The following is a 27,037-nucleotide window of genomic DNA, read 5'->3' on the forward strand; positions in this document are numbered from 1 at the left end:
CTACACCTTAATCCTGCACCCCAGCCCTACATATCAGTGCTACATTCCAACCCCGCATCCTGTCCCTGCATCCCCGTGCTCCATCCCAATCCTCACCCCGGCCCTACATCCTGTCCCTGCATCCCCATGCTCCATCCCAATCCTCACCCCGGCCCTACATCCTGTCCCTGCATCCCAGTGCTACATCCCAATTCTCATCCCGGCCCTACATCCTCTCTCTGCATCCCTGTGCTACATAATAACCTTGCATCCTGCCCTCGCCTCCCATCCTGCGCCCCGGTGCTCCATCCCATCCCCGTGTCCTGGTCCCGCATCCCAAAGGTGCCATCCCAAGCAGAAGGGATACGCAGCTGAATTCCTCTTCTCTGCCGAGCCCTCTTGTTTTGATCCCTTTGTAAACCACCGTATTTCATCAAATGCCCCAAAACAGCACCAGGAAATGCCCCTGGCTAAGCACAGCCCCCCGGTCCATCACGGCAGCACCTCACTACATTTAGGGACGGTGACACCAGGACATGGGCACGGCGATGCCGCGGGGATGGGGCTGGGACCGGGCACCCAGCGACACGGGGAGGTGCTTCGGTGGCAGCACTGACACCAGTTCAGTGACTGAGCACGCTGAGCGAGCGCTTCTGCACCTATAAAATGTGGTTACTGACACCCACCCACTTCTCTAGCATGCTTCGGGATGAATGGATGGAAAATACTATAGGAGAACCAAGGGTTGCTATTTACAATGGAGTTTCGCTTGGCACAGCGGCTTCACCCGGTGCAAATACATCTCGGTGCAAGGGATGTCCTGGCCAGCAGAGCCATTCTCTGCAGGATTGAGCTCCAGGCTCCCCATTGTGCCCCATTTAGGGTGCCAAGGGTCACCCCATCAAAGGGATGTGCCGAGGGTCCCCCCGTCAAAGGGATGTGCCGAGGGTCCCCCCAGGACACCTCCCCAAACCTCCCCAGCCGCCTCGCCGCCGAGTCCACGCCCTCCGGCTCGGGGTTTTTCCCCCTTTCTCTCCCTTTTCCAACAGCTTCCCCGGCTCTCTTAGTCACGAAGGTGAGGCGCTGACGGAGACACAGACATCAAAAACAAGAGGTGATGAAACGCCGGGAATAATTAAGTTGCACTAAATCACTGGGCCCAGGTGGCATGCTGCCAGCGCGCTGGGGAAACTGGAGCACGAACAGCAGAGTTATTATTAATAATCACCAGCGCCGTCGTGAACAACAACCTATTTTGTACCTCTCTGTACCAAAGGAGTGGGAAGCACGCAGCCGGGACGGGGGAGGACGGTCACCGGCTGGGGGCAGAGCAGGGAACAGGACCCCCCCATCTCGTTCCTGCTTGGTTCCAGTGGCACCAGGCTTCCTAAAGCTTTGCACGGGGGAAAGGGGCTTGGTTTGGGGCTGGAAGCAGCCCTGGGGCTCCTTGAGGATGCTCCATCCTGCAGCAGCATCCTTCTACTGCAGTGAGGTCCCCAAAATCAGATTTGGGGAGGGGATGAGCTTGGCCAGGCTCCCCAACACCTTATCCAGGTGCTTTCTGTTTGACGGGACTTGGCTGCTGCTTTGGGTGCGAGCTGGCCACCAGCTGAGGCTGGACCCATCGGGTCCCAACTCCTCATTGCTTCATTCGGGTCGGCATTGCCTTGGTGTGGCCACATTTTGGGGGAAAAGCCGTTGTTTTCCTCATTTTGTGCACCGGGCGCAAGTGTGAATTCAGCAGAGACTGAGACCATGGGAACCCCACTGCGGGTGGAGACAGAGGGGCCGGCACCCGGCTCCGTCCTCCGTCCACGGAGCAGCCCCCACGGAGCTCCGGGTCCGTCCCTGGGCCACCATCCATCCCCGTGCCGCCGGCAGCCCCGAGCCCGAGCAAGTCGGCTCCCGCCGCGCATCCCTGCGCCTTGCGCAAGGGCGGCTTTATCCGCCTGCCATCGGGGCCCGTCCTCGCTGCAAGAGGAGCTGCCTGTTCCCGCTGCGTGGGTGGGTGAGCCCGCTCGCCCCGGGCCGGGCATTGCACAGCCCCTGCTCCTCCGCCTGGCCCTGCTCGCAGCCTGTTCGCAGCCTGCAATTCCTCGCCGTGCAACGTCCCGATCTCGGCTGATAGCGGGGCGGCGCACGGCCCTGGGTGTGCAGGGGGTTGGGATGTGTTTTCCGTGCATCCCGCTGGGCTTTCGCCCTTCAAATCTCTTGGGGAAGTGTGTTCTGCTGCTCTGCCGCCTCTGTTCCCCTCTGGGTCTGCGCAGGTTTTGTAAGACCCCCAGCACCGTCGGTGCAAGGGACGCTGCATCTCCCAGTACCGCTGCAGAAAGAAAAGGGACCTTAGCGCAAAGACCCTGCCGAACTGATGGCTGCGTGTTACAAGACGGGAAAGACTCGATTTAGGGTCGTCCTGTGCTCCTTTTGAGGCTCTTCGTAGGGTTTAGATTTGGTTGGAAACACGGTGGGACTCGGCTCTCGCCGCTGTTCCCACCTGCCCGTGTTTCGTCAGGGCGCCCAGCCCCTGGCCAAAATCCTCCCTGCCGGGGGGAAACGGGCCCGTGTCGAAATTTCTCTGAGCTGTAAATCTCCAGCGGTTGTAAAACCTCTAAGCCTCCGTCTGCAACGCGGCAGGTAAACCTTTAATTCCCTGACAATGCCGAGCTAACTCCCAGTTAAATCCTTAATTCCTGCACACCGTAGCCCCGCAAATTCGGCGCTCGGCAGCCCGGGAGCGATCACCTCTTGCCATGGCCTTGCACATGGGATGCAGCAGCCGTGCATTTTGTGGGGCACGGCCACGTGCTGGGGTCCTGAGCTCCTTGACACATCCGTGGGCGAAGCAGAACAAGACCAGGGTCCCAGCAAACCTGGGTCAGACTCGGGCGCTTTTTTTCAGGTGCCGAGCAGGCGGCAGCGAGGGGCAGAGAGCGGCCACGGGGCCGCCGAGCGAGCCGCCGGGTTTCGGGGCTCAGCAGCGCGATGATGACAGAGCTGGAGATTGCTCCACGCGTTGTACGACGCGGGTCCCAGCCGCTGGGAGAACGCTTTCCCAACCTGGCGAAACCTGTACGGAAAGACCACCCTTTCTTGGGCAACTTTCCTGACTCAAGATCCCACCCTGAGTCTCCTGGAGACGGAGCTCTGCTGCCTCTTACAACACATCCCCATCCAAACTGGTTTCCCCACAAATCCCTCTTCCAGGGATTTATTTATTTTATTATTATTATTTTATTTTTTTTTGGGGTGCTCAGGATGGTGTGCACCACCCTGCCTTTCCTTGGCATCGCGCAGAGATTAACCAAAAATCACGTGTTTTATAGGAAAGGCTTTCCCTGAGCGGCTTCTCCAGACTGGGGGACCAGGGCGAAGCCCCGCTGAGATGCCGCAGCACCAGGGGATGCTCAGCTTTCCCCTACATCAGCAACCCAAATCCTTTCCAACGGGGCCAGAGCCGCGTCCAGGCTGGGCGAAGGGGCCAGCCAGAGCTTTCCCCGTGCCGGCAGCTGTAGGGTTACGGGCGCCTTCCCCGCGGGCTGCAGCCCCATCTGCACGGCTGCTGCGTTTCACAACGCGGGGCTGGGGTTTTACTACGAGTTTCAGACAATGAAGGTGTGTCTGCGCTCGGTGCCTGGCTTGCCCATGGTGTAGGCGTCGGGTTCAGCGCCGTCTTGTCAACACTTGAATATGTTGAGCATCACTCACGGGGCATTCTGTAAGAAAGCTATTAAGTTAATTACCCAGGCTCGCTCGGTGTGTGTGCGTGCGCACCTCGGCTGTAAAAAAATGTGGCTTTCTTCGTTGCAAGACGCTTCTGATGCAAGGCACGGGGTGATGACATCTCGTCTGTGCTGTAACTGATACAGCTGCGAGCGCGGGGGCTCGGAGCCAGCGGCAGGGATCCGACCCAGGCTGCTCACCCCAAACACCCGGACCCGATTAACACCCCTCGTATGGGCTGGGGGCCAGCCCCCCACCCTCTCCTCTCCCTCGGTCCCTGTTGACAAACAGCCACGGGGAGACTCGCCCCCGAATTCCCCCAGCGCCCCAGTGTGGGTTTTGGGGAGGAGCAGGGGGCTTTGCCCAAACGGCCCCCGGCGCTCGCACGCGCCCCAGGTGGGGCGGCCGGGCCCCCTCCTTCCGCGCCCTGCGTGCGCCCCGAGCACCCCGTGGGATCCGGGATCCGGGATCCGGTGGACTTTTATGGAAAAAAGGGAAGTCCGTGGCACCGGAGCATCTTGGCAGCCTTGCTGCAGCCGGATAACCGCAGCGCTTTTAACCCCTCGTCCTCGGGACGGAGCAGCCCCGATGATGCCAGGGGGGGTCCCACATCCCCAGATCCCAACGTCCCGACCCCAGGGACCACAGGATGCTCGGCAGCAGAAATGACTGGAAAATTGTGTGCCTGGCTGTTTCTCATTGCCTAAATCAACCCGGAGAGCTCACGGACATCCCAAAGCTCTCCTCCTTCAAGGATCCCCCCTCCCTGCAAAAATATAAAGTAACAAGCAGGGGGGGGAAGCGCTCCAATTTGAGACGTTTCCTGTCCAAATTCACCACGTCCCGGGGGGGGACCATGCCGGACTCTCCTCCTGCAGGCTGCCAAGTCTCTGCTGTCAGGAAGCGGCTGCGAGGCCGAGCCCGCGGCACCCGGATGCGCCGCCGGGGCCAAAGCCGCTCGCTCCTGGGTTTTCGTCACCAGCTGCGAAGCTGGGGGGGGGGACGGGACTTTCTGACCAGCGGAAGGGGAAGGGAAAAAGAAAAAAGAAAAAGAAAGAAAGAAAGAAAGAAAAAGTAAAACCCCAGCCCCACACTCCTTCCCCCGCGCTCCCATCAGATTAGGGATGCCGAAATAGCCAAGTTGGCCCAGAGCGGTTGCAGGGCTGGCACGCGCGGGCTTTGATCCACCCCCGCGCGCGGGAAGGTGCCGGGCTGGGGATCAGACGGCCGGGGCAGGAGGAATTTGCAGGGGAGGTTTTTTGGGGCACACGGGGCCGCGTTCGCCCCCTGCCCCGGGGGCAGCATCCCCGGAGCGTCGCGCCTCCAAAGGCACCGCCGGGAGTTGCGGTCGTGCCAGCGTCACCCCCAAAAATTCGGGTCCCCTTGTGCCAAAAGAGGAATTTTTGTGCCTCCCGAGCGCCTGTGCAGGTGGAGGAGCGGGACACGCGCGGGACGTGGAGGCACACGTGCCCGCAGACGTGCTCGGCGCTGTTTCCTGCTGCTCGGATGGTGGCTGGGAACGTGCTGGCGCTTTGCAAGCCCCGATGCAAACACCTCCCCGTCCCCACAGGCGCATCCTCCAACCATCCCACCCCAGGGCAGGGTGTCGGTGCGGGCTCTGCTCTGCTGCGCTCAGGACCGGGCTCCGGTCCTTTAAATGGCTGAATTAGGCAAAATTTGGTGTTTCTCCAAGAATTCTCTGGAAATCTGCTGCTGGAAAAGCAAGCTAATCTTAAAGCTACACGCATGCAGGGAGCACAAGTTTTCCACTCTCGAGAACAGCAGAGGCTTGGGATGGAAAAGACCTTTCCAGCTCTCCCCAGCCCTTTTTTTTTTTTCTGGCCAGTTTGAGCTTGTTCCCTGCTTTGAAATCTTGGGGGCTTTGCTTTTGGCTCTTATATCTCCCCGTCCTCACCCCAGCACACCTTCCCCTGCAGTTCGGCAGCGCTTTGATGGTGCCCCAGCCCTCCCGAGAGCCCCGTGGAGCACTGCAGGTGTGCAGCCCCCAGAAAATGGGTGCTGCAAGCAGAGTGAGGGCAAAACCCACCCAAGTCCCCCCCCTTGGTCACCCGGCACCCTAAGGGGCAGCCGGGCCGGTGTGTCGGGGTGCCAGATCCACCAGGAGCTCGCTGGTAATTGCAACACCCGGAGACAAAGCCCGGGCAGATGCGAGCTGGGGTTGCTACCAACATGGTCTTGTTATTGGTGATGGCTTCCATCGTTTCTTATCCTGCTTTACGCCCAGCTCGTGGCGGTTGCGACAGCGTTCGGGGTCCTTTGGGGTTCCAGGTCCCAGCGGGTGCAGCTGCTGCCCATGGGGAAAAGCCAGAGCAGGCTGCAATCGGAGCATCGGAGCGCCTTCCTTAAGCCGATTTAAATCATCCTTTTATTCGACTGGGGCAATTTTCTTGCTTAAGCGAACCCTGACACTTAGCCGCCAGGGTCCCAGGGGGAGAAGGTGCAGCGGGGAGGCTCTCGTGGTGCCGTGGCACGGCAGCAGCCTCCAGTCCCCAGCCCGTCGCTCCGTACCCGCGTCCCGCGGCACCCACCCCCCCTCTGTAACAGCCCGGTGTTTTCGCCCCCCAACCCTTCCTTTTTCGACAGAAATGTTTTGGCTGAAGTTTCAAAACCACCCGAGTGTCATCATTGCCTCCGCCCCGCTGGCGTGGACCCCTAACCTAGATAGCTAACGAAAGAGGCAGATAGGCAAATCGCGTGTGCCAGCAACGCCTAAGCCAGGCAGGTGTCGTCGCCGGCTGGAAATCCACCCAGCAGGGCCTCCCTCGCTTGGAACAGGGCGGCCTGGTGCTGGGAATCCTGTCCCGGTGCTGGGAATCCTGTCCCGGTGCTGGGAATTTTGTCCTGGTGCGGGGAATTTCGTCCCTTGTCTTCCAGGAGGGAGGCACGCCGAGCCGAGCGGCGCGGGTTGTTCAGTGCAGCGCTTTGTCCCTGCTGCTTTCGTGCTCCTAGATTAAAAAATTTTGCAAAGAGCCAAACACCGAGGTGATTTATGTTTATTTTGCTTACTTAATAACCCTATAGCATGTCCTTCCCTGGGGCATTAGGGTGTAACAGGCGAGCATTAATTTAAATTACAGCCATACCTGATATTTATTTTTCAATATATTTTTATGGTGGCCTTCCCCATTTATAGCGATCGAGAAAGAAATAAAGCAGGGCCACACCGAGCAGTAATCGCTGCCTAATGATCCCAAAAGCTATTGGGGTAAATTCTTGGGGGTGCTGACCCCACAAAGCTACAGGGATGCCGTCTGGTGACGTGTCCCCTCGATAAGAAAACGGTGTCGTGGCATGGTGCTGGGGTAAAAACAGGTGGTTTTGGGGCTTGTACAGCGTCAAGCAGGTGCACATGGTGGTTGTGCAGCACCGAGCTGCCCAGATTTGGGTTTTCCTCGCCATCCTCGCCTTCGTGCGGCGAGGAGCATCAGGTCCATCTCCTGCCCTCTGCACGCACGAAAAGCGAAGCAGGGGGTGGTTAGGAGCCAGGTTAGGTTAGGAGCCAGTAGGATTCATGTGAAAGCAACCCAAAATGTGAACGGGACCTGGGATGGGAAACACTCGGGTCTGGGAGTGCCGGGAGCTCGCTGGGCTCTGCCCTTCTCCTTCATGGATGTCCTCGATGGATGAGGGTTTCTCTTCCGTGCTCTCCATTAGAAAGCTCGGAGCAGGATGAGCCCGAGCATTTCTGGGGGATGGGATGAGAACGATCCCACCCTGCTCGTGTTGGGGTCAGCAGGCGTCGTGCACCGGGAAAAACCCCAAAAGGGGCAGGTTTCCGTGCAGGGACGCGGTGAGACTGATCCGCACCAGGCTTCGGCTATCACCGCATTTTCTACCGCTGCTCCCAAGCCTCTGGTCTGCTAGCAGGAGGCTGGATTCGCCACCCGGGTGGCTCTGCCCTTCCCTCGCTGCTCCCCCGTGCTCCCGAGAGCCAATTCATCAATCCCGACCTCATTACGAAGATCACAGGAAGGCAGAACAACAAATCTGGGCTCCTGGCTGTGCCGGCTTTGAAGCCGCCGTGTCCCCCGCAAGTGAGCAGCGCAGGAGGCGCCCTGCTTGTTTGGGGATTAAATTCCCCACTTGGCTAATTGTCGATTAATGAGAGCAGCACAGCCGGCACCCCCGTGGGACGTGACCCCCCCCCCCCGGCACCCGGCTGAGCCCCTCACCCCCGCCCCGGTGTCCCCGAGGTCCCCGAGGTCCCCGGGGTGCGCTCTGGGGCAGCCGGGAGCGCCCCAACCCCGCTCTGCAGCTCAGCCCCGGGTCCCATCCGTCCCATCCCAGCCCCGCTCTGCTGCTCAGCCCCGGGTCCCATCCGTCATCTGTTTGTGCTGGTCCCCTGCCAGCGATTGTGCCGATTCCCACACCCACTTTCCATAACCCTCCGTCCTCGCCCGGGCGAATCGCTGGCGCGCTCGCCACCCAGCCCTTTCCCCTCCTCTCCGATGGGATCAGACACGTTCGGGAGAGGGGGAAGAAAGGGAATAGAAAAAAAAAAAAAAAAGATCAAGAGGAAAACAAAATGTGACTCACTGCCTCCTTAATTTGTATTTATTTATCCCCTCCACCCTGCGCTTCGGCGTGCAGCAGGCAGCACCGAGGGCCGGCCCGGGGAGGCTCAGTGCATTGCCTCCAAGGGTGCTGGGAATGGGGGGAAGCATTTTCACCACCCTGTTGAGCAAGGAAAAGGGGCCAGAGGGGAGCTGCTGGCGCAGAAATTCTGCGGCACCGATTTTGGAGGCTGTCCGTGTGGGGCGGGCTTCCCAGAGCAGCTCGGCACCGCGCGGCACGGACGGGCGGGTGGAAATGTCCCTGTCCCTGTCGGGGGGGGAAAGAGAGAAAGAAAAATATCAAATGGTGTCATTAGGAACTGCTAATGCTCTCATAAAAGGGCATTAATAAAGCCGGCAGCTCAGCAGCATCCATTAGCTCGGCTCGTGGCGGGGATCTTCGGCGGGGAGGCTTCGCGCCGACCCCGCCAGCCTCCCCTGCGGCTCAGGGCAGCCCCCTGCCAACGTGCCCCCTTGCCTTTAAAATAGCTGTTTACTGTACATATATATATATATATATAAAAAAAAAAAAGGCAGGGTTTACAGTGCTTGTCCCTACTTTCTCCCGCCCGCCCTCTTCCTGTTCTCTCCTCTTAAAAGGAGCTTTATCCTTTGACTCTCCCACCCCCGGGGCTAGCGAGAACCCACTGCGTCTCGGGGCGAGCAGGAACCCACATTAGCAGGCAGGGAAACAGGGAGGAGGCCCGGCCTCTCCCGATAAGCCCTCGGCAAAGCCAGGAATAGCAGCGAGGTCCCCGCACGGGAGCAGCCCTACCCGGCACAGAAAAACCCTCAGCCTTTGCCTTTGAAGAAGAGGGGGGGGAGCTGGCGACGCGCCCGGCTCGGTTTTGGGGCGCGCTGCTCGGGTTTCGGGGCACTCGCGCGTCTGGGAAGGGAGAGCAGCCGGAGAAGCCCCGGGTGCTTCTCTCCCGGCACCCAAGGGACCCAGCGCTGCCCAAAACCACCGTCAGCATCGCTGGGATGTTTTCGGCTCTGGCTGCCGGGATGCCGAGCGAGGGCCGGGGACCGAGCGCGTTTGGCTTCCAGGTGAACCTTTGCCGTGCCACACGCAGCCCGGCGGCCCCGCAGCAGTGACTCAGTGAAAAGCAGCCGTGGAGAAGGGCAAAGCTTTGATCCCAAAACGCCGGGGAGCCGGCCATGTTCCCCACGTGCACTTTTGCTTGCAGTTATCTGATGCATCTTTTTTTTTTTTTATGATTATTATTATTTTATTTTTTTTTTCTTCTGGGTAATAACTCCCAGGGCAGGTTGGGACGGAGGAGCCCTGGCAGCGGCGTGTGTGTGGGCAGGACTGGAATAACGGGTGCAGTCAGACGAGGATTTACGAGCGCTGGCAGCGGCGCTGGGAGGTGGGGGCCAGCTGGGAATAGCAGTGGGTGCAGCAGGTCAGGGGTGAGGCGGCTCAGCAGGGGCAGGATGCGGCCGGCGTGGCTCCCTTCCCATTAATCCAGACCCCTCGGCCACCCTGCATCACCCCCCTCCCCAAATAACCTTCCCCTCGCACCCCGCCGAGGATGCTCGACAGGAGAGGTTCGCCTGCTGATGGGCTTTGTGAGCAAAACGCTTGAAATTTCCCCAAATAAAGCCCTGGGATGAGGTGGGTGCAGGTGGGGGGGGGGCGCAGGAGGGCTTCGTCCCCCCACGTCCTCCTCCTGGGGGGTCGGAAGCGCTTCACCTCCCTCCTCGTGTCGTTCCAGGGCACGGACCTGAGGACGGGGGACCTCAAAGGGCGCGTGCTGACGGGTGAGTGGGATGGGGTCTGCTGTCACCTGGGGTGGGCACAGCCAGGGGGACGCACCGGTGCCAGCCCCGCTCTCCTGGGGGCGGTTTGGATAAGCCGAGGGGCTGCAGGTGCTGGGTACCACTCACCATGGGACTCGGGGCAGCGATGGAGAGCCCCAGAGGAGGATGGAGAGCATCGCAGAGGGCTCACGGTGGTGATCGGGGAGAGCTTCACCTCCTCACCAAGCCACAGGAGGTGGTGGCTTTGCTGGGGGTGCCCCGTGGGGACAGGCACAGCTGGACACAAGGCACAAGCACGAGGGGGCCTGCAGAGCGCAGCCGAGCTGTGGTTAGCTGGGGGCTGGCTGAAACAGGAGCCACCTCTTCAGGGCTTTTTTTTTTTTTTTTTAGAGGCAAAAGTGGTTAAAAAACTCCCCAGCTGCTGGAAGAGCTCCAAACCAGTGAAAAAAATAAAAAATTTTAAAAAGGGGGGGGGGGGGATCAAAAGGAAAAACCCCAGATAAAAGCAGGTGAATCCCAACAACGTCTGTGACGTTGCACGAACAAAGGCTTTGGGTTCAACACGGGCCAGATGCAGCAATGCAGCTCACACCCCAGCAGGCCATATCCCGGGGGGGGTCACAGCACGGGGGTGTGGGGAGAGGGGCCAGGAGGAGCTCAGCCTCTTGTCCACCCTCGTCACATCCTCCGTGTGCCCTCAGCCTCCGACCCAATGGAGGGGACAGCGGCTGGTGACAACGCGCCAACGTGCCGCCTCCACATCTGGGCAGCTGTGCGCTCTGGCTCCCATCTGGGATGCGTTAGGGGTTGTGAAGAGGACTTGCTCCCGTGCAAAGCGAGCAGATAACCCCAGACTCCCTCGCCTCAACCCCAAGAGCATCCTCCTGTAGCCAAAACCTGCTGCAAGAGCACTTCAAGAGCCGGCCGTGCCCCATCGAGCCGACGTGGGGCTGGCGACCACCCGGGTCCCCCAGCCCCATAGGGCAAACCTGAGCTCTCCCCCCAGCCCCTGCTGGGACACGCAGGATGGGTGCTGGTCACATTGGGGTTTGGGGGGGCTCACAGCCTTGAAGGGGGTGGTGGCCCAGCTCAGCACCAAGCTCATCTGTTTGCTTTCTCATCCCCAGACTACGTGCGCCCCACGCCCCCGCCTCGCAGCGGGTACCACCGCTACCAGCTCCGCCTGTACGAGCAGCCGGCCGGCCAGCACATCGCCCTGGGCCCTGAGGAGCTGCTCTCGCTGGGTAAGGAGCAAATCGTGCCCCCGGGGGCCCTGCTTCAGGTGCTGCCTTCGGGATTTTTGTCCCTAACACCGCGTGCTTGGGTGTGCCCGGGGTGCTGGGGATGCTCGTGTTTGGTGCGCTCTGAGGAGTGGGATGAGGCTGGGGTGGGATGTCCTCGTGGGGTGGCAGGAATGCCTGGCAAGGCATCTGGAAATCACCTGGCTAGCGGGATCGGAAGCAGGGGGAGGTCTTGGCAGCTGTGAAATCGGGGCGCGTCCTCCCCAGCGCATCCCCGAGCTGCTGGAGTTTCGTCACCGCCGGAGCACACAGATAGGGATCAGGACCGGAGAGGTTTAGCAAGGGATTGCTCAAAGGGCCCTGACACAACGCCTGCCAACTCCCAGCTGCTGCGGAGCAAGGACACGTCCCAAAATGGTGCACGGCAAGGATGGGGACAAGGGGGTAAAAGAGGTGATTCTTGCGCCTTGGGACATGATGGTGCCACGTCCTCCTCTGCTTCACCCTACAGCTTGTGGTGGTCCACGGGATGCCCACCATAGGCACGGAGCCGTGCTGCAAACCACAAACCAGCAGCTCCTTCCCCAAAGTGCACGAGCAGAGCCATCGCTCGAGCACGGGGCACTGCGGCTCACAACGGCCCCACAAGGGAAATGTCAAAACTTTCCCACCCAGGACCACCCGAGCAGTTCCATAGGCAGGGCAGGTCGGTGCACCAGCCTCGTGTACCCCTGTGCTGCCTTAAGCAGGTCCTGGAGGAGACCCCAAAAATCCGCCTGGTATGGGGCCGTGTCTAGCGGAGGCTGCTGCTGCCTGGGTTTATTTCTGCCCCTCGGTTCATTTTCCCGACTCATTAACTCTGCTCCTTAATGACATGCACTGAAGGCACCCCGTTGCCAGCGGAGCGGTCGGAGGAGCCGGCTCTGCCCCGCTCACCCTGGCCACGCACCCACATCCCCACCACGGGGTGCTGGGGCTGGGACACACATGAATACACCGGAGGAGGTTTGTGCTGCAGCACCTGATGCGTGAGCGTCGCAGTTTGTCAGCCAGCTGTGGCTCTCTGCAGCCTGTTAGCTCAGCAGCTGGCCAAAGGTTATCCTCATCCTCTTCGCTGCTGCGCCACCAGCTTGGCCAGCCCCGTGCACTCAGCTGGACCGACCCCAGTGCCCTCTGGCAGCCCCTCCTGGAGCTTGGGCACCCAGAGAGCAGGGCTGGGGTCCGAAAAGAGCCAGCACAGGACTGGGTTTTGGTGTCCCGAGGGTTTTAACTACATCCATCCCCAGGGATGCGGAGGAATGAACACTGATTTACCCACCTGCGCGGCGGCTCTCGCGCGGTGGCGTGGAGGCAGCACCTCGGGGAGAAGTGCGAGCACCTTTGGGTGCATGTGAAAATAAGGAGGGAGGGCCTGATCCCGGCAGGCTGTGGCCAAGATGCTCAACAAGCTCCTCCGCTGCTCCGCCTTGGTCCTCTCCTTCAGTACCCGTGGTATGGGGTGCCCGGGTTCTCCTGGTGGGAGACGCTGCCGGCACAGCTCGCAGCCTGGCTCTGGGCTTTCCACCTCGCTCGGCCTTTGGGCAGCCCCTCTTGTTGCTCTACTTGGGTCCTGATTCCCCTTTTGTCGCTTTATTTGGGTCCTGAGCCAGGTGGCAGCGCCACCTCCAGCGAAGATGGTGGCACCCATGGTCACCTCAGCACCACCCCAGGGACGGAGAGGTGTCCAAAACCGGCACACGCAGTGGGCGCGGCGAGCGGCGCTGGCCCCTCCACCCTGCAGCCATCCTGCACTGTCTGCCTGTCCCTGTCCCTCCGGAGGTTTGTCCCCGGGTAGAGCCCGCTCAGGGAGAAGGAGAAGCACCACGAGAGCATCTCCCTCGCCACCCACCTGGGGGAAATCTCCCTCCTCCAGCCCCCACCGCCGCCAGCATGGTGCGCGTTCGGAGAGGGCACCGGGCGGTGATGGGATGCGCCCTTTGCTGGAGGCAGCAGCCAGGAGGGTGCTGGAGGCGCTCGGCGGAGGCACGGAGAGGCCGGAGCCTCCAGAAGAGGGCACTAAACCCTGACCTCCACGTGCAGCCTCCTGCTCCAGCCCAGCTGCGCGCTCTCCCGAGCCGTGGGAAATGAAGAAGCGAGGGGGAATCGGGAGCACTAAAAATAAAACGCTGCTCCTTCAGCCCTCCGGACGGCTTCGAAGGCAAGCGGCTCGCGGGGAGACCGGGGGGAGGCTCCACAGCCCGAGGGTGCAAAGGGCGTCGGGGCGCACGTGTGGCCGTGCAGACGCCAGGATGGTCGGACAGACGGGCGGAATAAAGCAGCTTGTTTCATCGGGAAGAGCGCCCTGATCCTTCCCAAGTGTTCCCGATCAATCCCTCTTGCTGTGAAACCCCGGGCAAAGGGCTGAACCCTCCTGGAGCCTCATTTTCCCCGCCCCCAGAGCCTGATCCATTCCTGGGGAAATCACTTTCCAGCCGTGCAACCACTGGGCACCAGCTCCGGTCCTGCTCGGGGGCACCAAAGGTGGCCCCGGCGCTGTGCCGGCAGCACGAAGGTTTTCCTCCCCGCGCAGCGAGGAGCTCGCTCCACTTCCCCCCCCCCAACCCCCCTCCAAGCCCAAAGGTTTACAGCCGCCTTTGTATTTTCACGAGATGGGAGATAATAGCTTGTGGTCTGCCAAATGTCAGAGCCACTCATCAGATCCAGAGGCGTCGGCGCTCGCTTCGAGCTCTCAATCCGGCGGCTCAGCCCCGGCTGCCCGCTGCACCCCGCCGGGGGAAACTCCCTTCTGCGGGGGGAATTCAGCGTCCAGCGAGACCGAGCGAAGAAAGGCAGCCGCAAAAAAGGGGCTCCGGAGCCAGCTTTTGGCCTTTTTCCTGATTTTCCTGCTCCCTCCATCCTTGGCCACCGGCAGGGCACGCGCTGAGCCGCGGGGCGCGTTGCAGGGATCCTTTTCGCCCATGCGCATCCCACGGGAGGATGGAGCCCCCTTCGTTTTCCACCCCTTTTCCTTCCCTTCTGGGACACGCTTAATTAGGGCGAGATCTCGAGGTTTAATTGCACCTGCTGGCCGGTGCCGTGGCTCCCTCTGCTTCCACCAAGCTCTGCCGAGAGGTGCGCAGGCGGCCGGGCCGTGCGGCTTCCCGCTTCCCTGCCGGGCCGCTGCAGCGTGCCAGCTTTTATTTGGGGTTTCTCGGCATTTCCAGGCCCTGCAGCAGTTCTCAGGCCCTCATTAGCGGCCCGGCGCTGTCATCAGAGAAACACCTGAAGCACCAGAGCCGGCTTTGCCCCGGGGCAGAAGCTCCCTTTGCTGGGCGCAGCCGTGCCGTGCCGCGGTGCCAGCTGCCCACCGGTCCCGGTGCGCACGGGGCGAAGCTCCCCAGCACCCCAAAACCTCCTCCTGCCCCAGAAGGGCCTTTGGCAAGGCAGGTGCACCGAAGAGAGGTGTTTGAGAACGAGATGTCACCTCCGTTGTGTCCCTGCTGAATTATTTGGGGACGGGGATGAGGGGGGAGCCCATCTAGCTGCCCCCCCCCCCCCTTGCTTAATTTTGGGGCCACGGTTTCGTTTCGGGGCCACGGCACTGACTCATGAGCCGACCTCGTGCACCTCCGATCCGCCCGGCCGGAAAATCGAGTCGGGCCGGGCGCTGGCGGGGAGAAGGAGCCGTCGGGCACATCCCCGGTGAGGAAAGCAAGAGGCCGCGCCGTGCGCCGGGATGCCGGCACCACGGGGAGCTCGGAAATCACTGGGGCTTGGGGTTGGGGCCGGAAAACGAGGAGGGAGCAACCTGAGGATGAGGAGGAGGAGGAGGAGGAGGAGGACGAACGTCTGGCCCTGGCTGAAGTCGCCGGGTGTTGGTTCATGGCGAAGAAGCAGCCAGCAGCCTCCCGCCCACCTCCGCTGGGACATCATTAATCTTTGGCAGTGCTAATCTCTGGGGGGAGAGCGGCTCTGCTGACGAGGAGGAGAAATTACGGCCCCAAAATGCCCGAGGCTGAGCACCCAGCTCATTTTGGGGGTACAGCTGAGCAGGGGTGCCATAGAACTGCCCCGTGCAGCCATCACCCGTGGGGCCAGAGGGTCCCCGTGCCTCAGTTTCCCCACCCCAGGCTCTGGGGTGTCAGCCGGGTGCTCCGCACTCCTCCTCCTCCTCCTCCTCCTCCTCCTCCTCCTCCTCCTCCGGCGAGCGCTGCGATAAGGGCAAAGCCCGATGATATAATCCTCCAGGAAATGAGCTTGAAAGTGGACCAAGCCGCGGATGAAATGTCTTATTGTTTGGGCAGGGAGGGGACGGTGGCCCCGCGACCTCGGCCCCGCGCTCGCCCCGCTGACTCACGGCTCCCAGTGCCGCCGAGCCACTGGGACCAGTAGGAGCAGCGGTGCCCTTTGGGACGGGGACATCGCTCCGTGCCCTGTGCGTCGGGGTGGGATGGGATGCCTGATTTTGGGATGCTGGGTTTGGGGAGGGGGATGCGGGGCCGGGAGCCACCCGGGGAAGCCCCCAGCACGTCTGCCCCTCGCGGGCTGGTTGCGTTTGGGGATTTCCTTGAGGACACCCCGGGAGGGATGGGCACAACCGGTGCGAGCACAGGTAGGAAAGTAGGTCAGGAAAAACCCTCGTCCCGCGCGCCTCGCCGCCTGCAGCCCTGCAGTAACTCTGCCTGGTCCCAGCTGCTTTCATCCGCGCCCCTTGGGGGGGGCTCGTAAGCATTAATTAAAGCCGCCAGCCCCCCTGGGAGGGGGGAGCGACCGTGTCTCGCTCTCGCCCCCGTCCCACGGGGCACCGACCGCGCTCCCACTTGGGCTTTCCGAGGGCTTTGAAATCCTGCAGATGAAAGGCGCCCGCTGGAGGTGGGGGCAGCGGGATCACCGCAGGGACCCCCCGAGAGACCCCTTCCCCTCGCCCCGTGCTCACCGGGACCCCAGAGGAGGTTGAGGGGGGGGATTCAGGCACCAAAGTGAGTGGTTTCCCTCCTTTGGAAGGGTGCTGTGTGGGGACGGCGCGCCCAGGCCTGACGGCTGTGCCGGAGGGCATCTGGGACCCCCACCCTGATGTGTCCCAGCGTCTCCTCCTCGCCAGCCTGCCAGGGTGCAGGATCCGGCCCGAGCACCCCGTGACTCCATCCTGGGTGCTGCAGCCACGTCCCCTTGCTAGCCCAGGAGGCTGCAGCACGCAGGGTGGTGTAAAACAGAAAGGCAGAGCCCGGCGGGGGCTTTTTTTGGCCGGAGGCTGACTCACGGTGTGGTGGGGGGCACGCGGGGGGAGCCGGGCTCCACCAGCACCCCGTGGCCCTGAGCCATCGCCACGGATGATGAAGCAGCCGGGGTTTTGCTCAGCACTTTTTTCGCAAGAGAGAAGAGGAGGGGGGGGGGGGACGGTTTGCACCAGCCGGGGCTGCGATGTGAGGGCGGAGAAGCGCGACCCGTCTGCGCCGTGACATTAAAGAGCAGTGCCAGGAAGGGGAGAGGAGAGGAGGGCGGGTTTCGGATAAACAACGGGGCTGTTCTCCTGCCGCAGCACCGCGGCCGTGGCCCTTCAGATGTCCCCAAGTGAGGGGGTCCCCAAGCGAGGGGGCATCACGAGCCGCCCCGGTGCTGCTGTCCACAAGGGACACCGTGGGAGCAGGAATTGAGGACTGAGGGGCTTTGGATTCCACCCCCCAGGCAGCAAAACTTGGGGTCAGGGTTGGGGAAAAAGAGTTTCTCCGCTCCCAACCCTTCAGGAGCAGCAGCAGCAGCTCAGCGCATGCCGGCGAGGGGCCGGGGGATGTCCTGCTCTCTCCCCCGCGAGGGCGGCCGGGGATTTCCAAGCACCCCGGGGTGGGCTTGGAGGAAGCGGTGGGAAGGTCTGCTCCAAAGGTCGGCAGGAAGCCAGCGGGGGCGGAGGGGGGGGGACAAGAAGCATTTGCATCCCCCCCCCACACCCCGGGGATGCTCGGGGCTGGGCTCCCCACCGGCTGCAGCACCCAAGGGTGCCCGGCGGGCGGTGGGGAGCAGCAGCCGCAGTTTGCAGGATGTGGTCGGGCGGAGCAGCAGCCGGCGCGGGGCACGCGGCGCACGGCCCCATCACCACGTCTGCAGCCGGGAGCAGGATCCGGCCCTGCTCACCCCTCTCCCTCTCTCCGCCAGGTGCCTGGGCGATGGAGAGCTTCGTGGAGAGGTTTCGCCTCGGCTCCCCCGTGGCCTCGACGCAGTTCCTCACCAAGCACCACGAGGATTAGCAGGGGTGGTTCAGCAATCCCTGGCCGGCATCGCCATGCGCTCAGCCCAGGGTGAGACCCTGGAAGCCCTGGGGTTGCTCCCAGCAGCTGCCCGAATTTCCACCGGCCTGCATTCACAAGCAGAAAGCCCAGCTCCCTCCTCCTCCAGGAACCTCCTCCAGAACCTCCTCCAGAACCTCCTCCAGAACCTCTTTCCCTCTGCTCCACACCAGTGTGGGGTTTCTGGTGCACCCCGAGCGTGTCCCAGCTCACCCAGCTCTCAGCTTTGCTGCCTGTGGCTCATAAAATAAAAAATACGGATGGAGTGCACTGGGATGCTCCTTGCCGCCGTGGGGGGCATGGCACGGCGTGCCTTGGGGGGGGCCAGGAGCTGGGCAAAACACGTGGCCAAATCCATCCCACGGGGCGCTTCCCACCTTTTCCCGACTGCAGCATCTCCGTGCCCATCGGAGTTTTTGCCCAGCATCTCCCGTGCCTGCTGCCTGGCACAACCCAAGCACCCAGCCCAGGACCATGCAGCTTTTGGGGGCTGCCAGGACGGCCACGTGTGCTTGGTGGCACCGTGGTGGCCCTGGGGTGGCACCTTGGGATCCCCGGCCGGCTCCATCCCAGCCCTGCCTGCGCTCTCGCGCACCGCCTCAGCCAGCTTCTCTTGGAAAGTAAAACCGAAATTAAAGCCGTAAATCCGAGGCGCTCTGCCGACTGGCCACTTAGCCGGACCTCCCCTTTAATTAGCTCTTTAATTAGGCTTTCAGCTGAGGCTCGGGGTTTCTCCAAGGCTGGGATCACCCACCTGCACGTCCTCCTCGCAGCGACGAGGCTGGGTTTGTGCGGCCGGGGCCGGGGCAGCGAGGCCACCCCGGGGCCAGCTGCAGGAGCGCTTTGAGCTCTGCACGACCCCGGGGGGACACTTTGAAGGCGGGGAAACTGAGGCAGGGAAGTGACTCGCTCATGGCCGTGCAGAGGGGAGGAAGCACCCCCGAGGGCTGGCAGCGCTCGGAGAGGATGGTGATGGATCCCATGCCGGATCCGGCTCGGTCCCGGAGCAAACTGCCCCCATCCCATGCTCCCCGGGGGACACGATGCTGCGAGAGCAGCTTTCACCTTTTTTTAGAGGAGGGCTCAAACGTGGCCGGGACTTTCCCTGCAGCAGGAAGAGGCTGCTTGCCCCACGGAGGCCAAATCACGCCGCGGTCCCGCACGGGGCCGGTAAGGGCTGCGAGGTGCCTGCAGGTGCTGAGCATCTCCCGTTTGCCCCGGTGCCACCCCGTAGCAGGACTCAGGGCCGGTGGCACCGGCTCTGCCCCAGGCACACGCCGCTGGGGGAAGCTACAGGGCAGGAGAGCAACAAAAAAAGGAAGCCGGGTTAACACACCACAGCCCAGGAAAAAAATACAAAACACGCTGCCCTGCTTGCCATCAGCCAGCTAAAATTAGCAGCAGAGGAAATGACACTTCGAGATGTCATGGAAGTCTGCTAAAGTTGGATTTCTCCTTCTCTTTTTTATATTTACCCGCCGCTGAGGGTGTAATTGGGCCGTTAGGTTAATGCAGAGGGACCGGTGTAAATGAAAGGTCACGCTTTGTTGACATCCTGCAGTCAAACTATAGTCATCCTTCCCTCCCTGCCTTTAATTCCTTGTGGCTGGAGTGTTTATTTTTGGTGGAGCGGGAGAGAAAAGCGATCGGATGTTTATCCTTCTAGGAAATTATCGCCATCATTCTTGGGTTTAATTTGAGCTGGAGATGAGAGCTGGGAGCGCGCCTGGGGCGAGCGCCGGGCAGGTGCTCAAAGTCCCCCACGTGTGCCACCAGCTGGGCCTCGGTGGGGAGGGGGACGGGAACGGGGGTGGGATGGGGATGGGGAAAGGGATGGGGTGGGTTAAAGGATGGGGATGGGGATGGGTGGGGATGGGGATGGGATGGGGACGGGATGGGAAGGGGATGAGATGTGGATGGGATGGGAACAGGGATGGGGATGGGGATGGGGATGGGGATGGGGATGGGGATGGGGATGGGGATGGGGATGGGGATGGGGATGGGGATGGGGATGGGGATGGGAAGGGGATGAGATGTGGATGGGATGGGAACAGGGATGGGGATGGGGATGGGTGGGGATGGGGATGGGATGGGGATGGGGATGGGGATGGGTGGGGATGGGGATGGGGATGGGGATGGGGATGGGGATGGGGATGGGGATGGGTGGGGATGGGGATGGGATGGGGACGGGAATGGGAAGGGGATGAGATGTGGATGGGATGGGAACAGGGATGGGGATGGGGATGGGGATGGGGATGGGGACGGGAATGGGAATGGGAAGGGGATGAGATGTGGATGGGATGGGAACGGGGATGGGGATGGGGATGGGAACAGGGATGGGGATGGGGATGGGGATGGGGATGGGGATAGGGATGGGGATGGGGATGGGGATGGGGACGGGAATGGGAAGGGGATGAGATGTGGATGGGATGGGAACGGGGATGGGGATGGGGATGGGGATGGGGATGGGGATAGGGATGGGGATGGGGACGGGGATGGGGATGGGGATGGGGATGGGGACGGGAATGGGAAGGGGATGAGATGTGGATGGGATGGGAACGGGGATGGGGATGGGGATGGGAACAGGGATGGGGATGGGGATGGGGATGGGGATGAGGATGGGGATGGGGATGGGGATGGGGATGGGGATGGGGATGGGGATGGGGATGGGGATGGGGATAGGGATGGGATGGGGACGGGGATAGGGACAGGGATGGGGATGGAAACAGGGATGGGAGGGGGACAAGATGGTGACAGGGATGGGGATGGAATGGGGACAGGGATGGGGACAGAATGGAGACAGGGATGGGAAAAGGGATGGGGATGGAGACGATGGGGGTGGGGATGGGATGGGGATGGAAACGGGGATAAGAACAAGATGGGGACAGGGATGAGGATGGAAACGGGTGAGGACAGGGGCAGGATGGGGACAGGGATGGGGACAGGAATGGAGCATGTCTAAGGGGACAGGGATGGGCACAGAGCTGTGGAAGGGGACGGGGATGGGGACAGTCCTCAGAGGGCAGGACCGAGACGTGGAGGCCGCCTTGCACGAAGCCATGCGCGCGGCACCGAGCACACCACGGGGCAGCAGCGTCGGCCAGCCCGTGACCACAAACTCTCACTGGGATGTGTGCGAGGCCTTCACGGCGTGGAAAATATTAATTGTGGTTTTTTTGTTCGCTTTTTGATAATTTACAAAGAAAGAAAGAAAGAAAGAAAAAAAAGGAAGCCGCACGCAGTCACTTTGCGCTGGTCCCACCCCCTTTATCTCTCCTTCCATTCGCTCACCATTGGTGCAAGAGAGAAAAGAGAAGCTGAGTCTCTCGCTGCCTAAATGTAGAAAGTTTTGCTTCTAAATCAGTTTGTGATGGAAAGGAAATACGTCACGTCCCTGGGGAAGTGGCTGGTTTTCGGCAGCCACAAGCCCAGCGCCGAGCGCTGCAATGGAACAGGCGGCACTGAAATAGCTCCGCGCCGTGTTATTGTCACCGATATCATTTTTTTCTCTGTCTACGTGTGTCATTTTTAGCATCCAGAGGAAGTTTTATTTGTATTTGTTAGCCCGACTTTCCACTGCCGGGGCTTGTCATTTTTTTTTTTTCTCTTCTGTGGGTCCAAGGCAGGCGGGGGGATGAGAAAACAACACCGGGGGAGCCATGGGCTTGGTGCGACCTGGAGCCCGCGGCACCGCCGGCCTCTCTCGGTGGCGTACCTGGTGGGGACAAAACACCACCATCCCTGGGAGAACACGATCCTTTTGGGGGGTTTGGGGGGTCACAGCAGTGATCCAAGAGCCCTGGATTTAATAGTCGCCCCGTGGAGGCCGCCACGGCGTGGTAGAGGCTCCCGTGGCGTCTCCAGCCTCTTCCCGGAGCGAAGCCACGGGGCAGGCGAGGGAGAGGAAAGTTTGGGGTTTGGGACGCGTGGGGGGAAAGCTGCCTGCTCCTCCTGCAAGCGACGGCAGCTCCCGGCAGCGCACGTGGGGGTGTTTCTTTCCCAAACTGGGCTGGAGGCCAGAGGAAGCCTGCGCTAAGCGCAAGCCCCGAGTCAACAGGGTAATAATTACCTATTCCGAACGATTATCGGAATAATTACTGTAATGAGAAGGATCTCAGCCCCTGGCTCGAGGGGAGGCAGCCCTGGGTCCCATCCCCTGAAGCAGAGCGGGAGGGGAGTCCCCTCTCCAGCCAGCAGCTGGTGGGACCGTGCCGGGAAAAGGCAGATTTAGGGGCAGGGGACAGGGAGGAGCAGGGATGGGGACACCTCTGTCACCCCCCGGCCTTGGCGGCCCGTGGGGACAGGGTGGGACCACGCCAGATTTTGGGGAGCGGAGCGCTGCCGGCTTCCCCTCGCGCAGGCAACTTGCACAAGAAGGGATTAGCAGGATCAGGTGCTGATGATCTAAGTGCGTAACTATATCAACCCGCGAATTAATTAATGATATCTCGCGCCGCGTAATGGCCCTATCTGCGGAGCTCACGCGCCCGGTGAATTAAGCCCTGCTGCACCCCCCCCGGGGATATAGGTCACAATTATTTGCTGGTGGGGAAGCCGCGGCACGGGGATAAACAACGCCGCCCATTTCGGGTGCCCAAGCAGGAGGCTGTCCGGGGATGCTGAGCAGCGGCACCCGAGCGCTCCGGATCGGTGCCGTGGGGTGGTGGGGCACCCAAGGGTGGCATGCTCCCGTGCCAGTGCAAACCAGTCTCCAGCACTGCTGAGGTGTGGGGAAATGAAGAATGGGGCCGATACCCTGAGACGTCTCCATCGCAGCCCTCCCATTCGAAGGGGCAAATTCCTGAATCCCTTTCTTTTTTTTTTTTTAATAGGATTTTAAAACCCATAATATGAAAAACTTAATTATTTTGGCTGAAATAATTCCCGGTAAGAAATGCTGATGGGGAAAACAGCACGGTGAAAGCTCCCAGGTGAAACAGTGAGGGCTTTACAACGTTACCGCTGTCCGGGGGCAGGTACACGGGGACACCTTGGCCCCCCCCTACAACTCCTCCCTGTTCCCTTTGGATGCAGCAGCAGCAAACCTGGAGGGATGCCGGGCAGGAGGCATCCAGCGCAGCCTCTGCCTTGGGAGAAGGTTTGCTGGCTGTGCCTCGGAGATTCCTAATTCATCTTTTCCCCCTTGCTTTCGCAGAGCATTTGAAGGGCAAGCAGCAGGAAGGGGACGACCCCCAGCGCTCCGCATCGTGCCGTGGATACACGAAGCCCCCCCAGCGCCGGGCACCCCCCCCCCCCCCCTCCCCAGTGCCCGTGTGGGTGCTCGGCTTCGCCCGTGGCCCCGAGGTGCCGGATGCGGTGACCGGCAGCCGGGGCGGGCCCTGAGAACGGCAGCCAGGGCCGTGCAGGAATTTAGGGCTCCTGAAGCAATAGGGGAAGGCGGGCGAGGCGCGGACGGGGCCACGTCCCTACCCCTGCGTGCCGCGCCAGCACCCGGAGGTGCCAGCAGGGGCACGCAGGCCGGTCGTGGCACGATGCTTTTATTAATTAGCGATAATGACTAATATTTATTAGGCCTCCAAACTGCAGCGTGGCAGCGGGGGAGCTTTGTGGGGCTGCCTGCAGGCCCAACCCAGTCCCCTTTGCTCGGCTCGGGGTCCCCACTCCTGCTTCCTCCTGCTCAGAAGAGGGACCCCAGCCCCAAAATTACAGATCCAGGCCCCTGCCCTGCCCGGGGTGCTTATGGGGCACCCCACAGCTTTCTGGCCACGAGCAGGAGCCGACCCCAGACCGGAGCTGCTGGTTTCACCCCCAGCACCCACACCAAAACCGGCGCTGCCGCCGGCACAGACAGGAGAGGGGAGGTCTGCAGCTCCGTGCCCATCTCCTCAACCTCATCGAGAGCCAGCCAAAACCCTCACCAGATAAGCACAACCTGCCCCACGGGGTAAGAAAACGGGGAATTTGGAGCAGCACTGCCCGGGCACCGTGAAAGCTCCTTGCAGAGCACCCCCGGGCATCGTCCGGAGCAGGGGAGCTCCGAGCGGCTTCAGACCTCGCCGAGCGGGCCGGATCCTTCCCAGCACCTCCTCCTGCCCCTCTGGGGCCACGCCGGGTGCCCGGCGCTGCCCTGTTTACGCCCGGCTGTCTGCGGGGTGAGGCAGATGCCTCTCGGGGTTTGCATCCCGCGAGAGGCGTGGTGGGAGCCGCGGGCTCGCCCGCTCCGGCAGCGCGGGCGCGGGGCAGTTTCAGCCCGCAGCCCCCGGCCTGCCCTCACTTGTCGGCACCGACTGGCTTCTCATCCCCTCCTCGCAGCCCGCAGGTCCTCAGCTAACCCGATATTTCCTCATTGCTAGGAAATGGCTAATTCCCCCCGGGCTGGTTTCAATGGATGTGAAGATACCTCGCCTTTGGCCTCCTACCAGTTTCTCCTCCAGTGGCTAGACCAAAGGCAGCGCGGCTCTCGGGAGCAGCACTTTCCCAGGCTTGGCTTTCGCTGGCCGGGAGGATGTCCACCCCCTTGCACGGCATCCTGAGCTCGGCACCCGCCCGGCCTCGTCCCAGATGTCGGGCTCTGGATTCGCTCCCGTGCCGCGTTCACACGAGGTCCAGCATTTCACCCAGCACCACGGTCGGGTGCGGTGGATGCAGAACCTCTGCTGTGCTTTGACGCTGCCCCGATTCGGGAACCATCCTCATCTCCCAGGTCTTGTGTCACGGCCCGGTTCTCAGAGCCGAAACGCAGCATCCATTTCCTCTTCTGTTTCTTAGTTTCATGTTAAAAGGGGAAAAAAAAAAACCACATGCTGGCAGCTCCCCACAAACCCCTCGCTGGTGCCACGGCGCCCTTGGAGCACTGCCCGGTCACGCAGGGATCCCTGGCCGTGGGCACAAATCTGGGGCTCGTGCTCACCTGGTAATATCGGGGTGAAAACCCCTGGCCCTGCAGCCCCATCCCACCAGCCCTGCGTGTTGCTACCACCCCAGGCCCTCTTTCTGCCTTGCAAACCCCTCGTTCCCGGCGGTGCCGCTCCCTCGGGGCCGCTTTGCGCTCTGGACCTACTGCCCCGTTTTCCTGCTAATCGCCCCGGCCCCTTATCTCCGGGTCGCACTGCGCCGGCCGCCACCGCTATTGTTCCCCCGCCGCGCTCTGGATAATAACAGGAAAGCCCTCCGGGCTCGCACTTGGCTGACCCAGAGCTTGGGGCTGCCCGGGGCAGCGTGCGGCCGCGCTCGGGGTGCCCTGCACCTGCCCGTCGCCACCGGGGCCTCCGGAGCGCATCGGAGTCCCGTGGTGCCCTTTTGGGGTGATGCAAGGGGTGAGATGGGGATGGGGACGGTGGCGGTGAGGAGGTTTGGGGGTGCAGGCAGAGCCGTCGCCAGCAGCACCCGGTGGTGCTGCCGCGGGTGCCGGAGCTTCCCTGGCTTCCAGCGGCTCCCAGTGCTGCCACCTTCAGGGACCGGCCCCGGCCACCCAGCCCCCATCTCCCTGGATGGGGTGCCCAGGGATGTGCTGGGTGCCCAGGGCTGCACCGGGCTGGGTTTCTCCGGCTGCCCCAGGCTTGTTTGGGGTGGGTTTCCATCTCTCTTCCACCTCGGGGACCTTCCCCCCCTCTAAATTTTTTGATGTGGCTGCTGTGCAGGGCGAGGCAGGGCTGATTTTTTTCCCCCTTGCCACAGGGAAACTGAGGCAGGGAAGGGCTCCTACAGAACTCCCCCTCCTCCTGGTGCACCCCAAATACCTCTCTACCTGTTTCCCCCCACCAGAGCTCAGGCTGAGCCAGCTGGACCCCTCGGGACCAGCACAGCGCTCAGCAGCGTCCCGGGGTGCCAAATCCTGCCCTCGGGGTCCCCTTGCCCCCCCCCAGAGGAGGAGGGATGAGGGAGACGTGTGCCTCATTTGCCATGCATAGTTCAGTGCAAGTGTTTCTGAATCTTTCCGGAGGAGGAGGGTGTGTAGTTTTCACAGGCAAATCAGGAAAAACCGAGGCGAGCTGGGAGCCCGCGTTGTGGAAGGACGCGGACGGTGCTGGGAGGGTGTTGGTGCTGGGTCAGGAAAGCTGCCCGGCAGTTTCTCCTGGCTGGAGCTCTCCGAGCCAGACTTTGGCCCGAAATGAGGATTTCCCACGCCCAGCAGCAGCGGAGGAGAAAGTCTCTCCTCCTCCAGAAATTACGGCAGGGCTGAAATTACCCTGCCTCCCATCCCTGCAGGTGCTCGGCATCTCTCGCGTCCAGCTCCCGGGCCGCCCGGCGAGTGAATTGCTGCCGAAGCAGCGCCTGCCCCGGGAGCCGCATTGGGGGGGGGGGGGGGGAGCAGCTCGTGCTCGACGCCCCCGACTCGCCGCAGCCCGCCCGTGCGACCTCACCGCTGGCAAACAAAACGCTCGCAGCCCTGCGAAACGGCCGCGGCTTCATCAGATACCTCCGCGACACCCACCTCGCGGTTCGGGCGGCTGAGTTGATTTGTTCCCCTGCTCCAAGCTGCTAGAGGAAGGGCTGGCGGTGTCGGCCATCCCAGCATCCGCCTCCGCACATGGCCCCGGTACAGTCATGCCCGGGGGTAGGAGCGTGGTGGGGTGACCTTTTAGGTCCCCACCAGCCGCAGTGTTTACATCTTGGTGACCTTAGCAGCCCCAGATCTGCATCTGCAGCAAATCCAAGGGGCTGGGGAGCGAAGCTTCTGTGTTCTGTTAAAAGCCTCCGTATCCTGCCCCGAGCTCAGCATCTGAGCATCCTTTGAGGCACCGCCGTGGTGGGTCCCCGAAGCCCCCAGCCATGTGCTAAGCCCCGTGCGGAGCCTCCCCGAGCTCCCGAGAACCCCGAGAAGGCGCTGGGCAGGCGCTGGGCACCTCTTCGTGGTCCTCAGCCTCTGCTGCTCGGCTCTTCCCGGGCTCAGCTCTCAGCTCGAGCCCAGCACCGAGGTCTGGGCGTGATTTCGGTGGGAACCAGCAGCCCGCTCGCCTCACCACGAGACGCGCAAGCCGTGCTATCTTCCCTATAGCTGCCTTTATGCTGCCGTTAATTAGGTGAAAAAAACCCGCCCGGTTCCCCTTTTGAAAGCCCCGGAGGTCCCCGGAGAGAGCCAGCGTGCAGCGGGGCTCCTCGGCCCGGCCGCCGCACAGCTCGCCGCACCTGCGGGCTCCCGGCACATGAATCACCGGGGTCACAAGACCGAGAGGAGCGGGGAGAAATCACCCGTCAGGTGATGGCAGCATGGTGGGCACCGGCCCGACCCCCCCCGGGGCACCGCGGGGTTTCGGCACGCCGCGTGGTGCTCGGCCCACGGGCTGCCCCCGGCCCCCTTGGGGTCCCCGGGGTGCTCGGCACGGGGCCGCGGCTCTCTCTCGTGGTGCTCCGGCACCGCGGCACCGTTCCTCCCGTTATTGCTGAAGGCAGCCGGTGCAGGGGCCGAGGCCGAGGCTCGGCCAGCTCTGCCTCCTTCGCTTTATTAACGTGATGAGCCTTTGATGGGCAGAGGTGATAGCGGTGTGGGACGCTATCTGCATCAGCGCCGGGGAAGGGACCGCAGCGTTTCGTGCGC

General features: G+C 62.1%; 1 protein-coding gene across 5 annotated transcripts in view; it reads left to right on the plus strand.

Annotated features, from left to right (window-relative positions):
• The window catches only part of PEBP4 (phosphatidylethanolamine binding protein 4), a 63,450-nt gene extending 45,642 nt beyond the window's left edge, over positions 1–17,808 (plus strand). For all 5 annotated transcript variants that reach the window (XM_080568700.1, XM_080568699.1, XM_080568701.1 and 2 more), the window contains 3 exons: positions 9,992–10,037; positions 11,165–11,281; positions 17,408–17,808. In XM_080568700.1, coding sequence (XP_080424826.1) covers positions 9,992–10,037; positions 11,165–11,281; positions 17,408–17,499 — 255 coding nt within the window. In that variant the 3' untranslated portion in view covers positions 17,500–17,808. The remainder of the gene's footprint in view (positions 1–9,991; positions 10,038–11,164; positions 11,282–17,407) is intronic.
• Positions 17,809–27,037: the final 9,229 nt, after the last annotated feature.

The sequence above is a fragment of the Anser brachyrhynchus genome (assembly GCF_964034855.1).
Source record: "Anser brachyrhynchus genome assembly, chromosome: 26".
Taxonomy (NCBI): Eukaryota; Metazoa; Chordata; class Aves; order Anseriformes; family Anatidae; genus Anser; species Anser brachyrhynchus.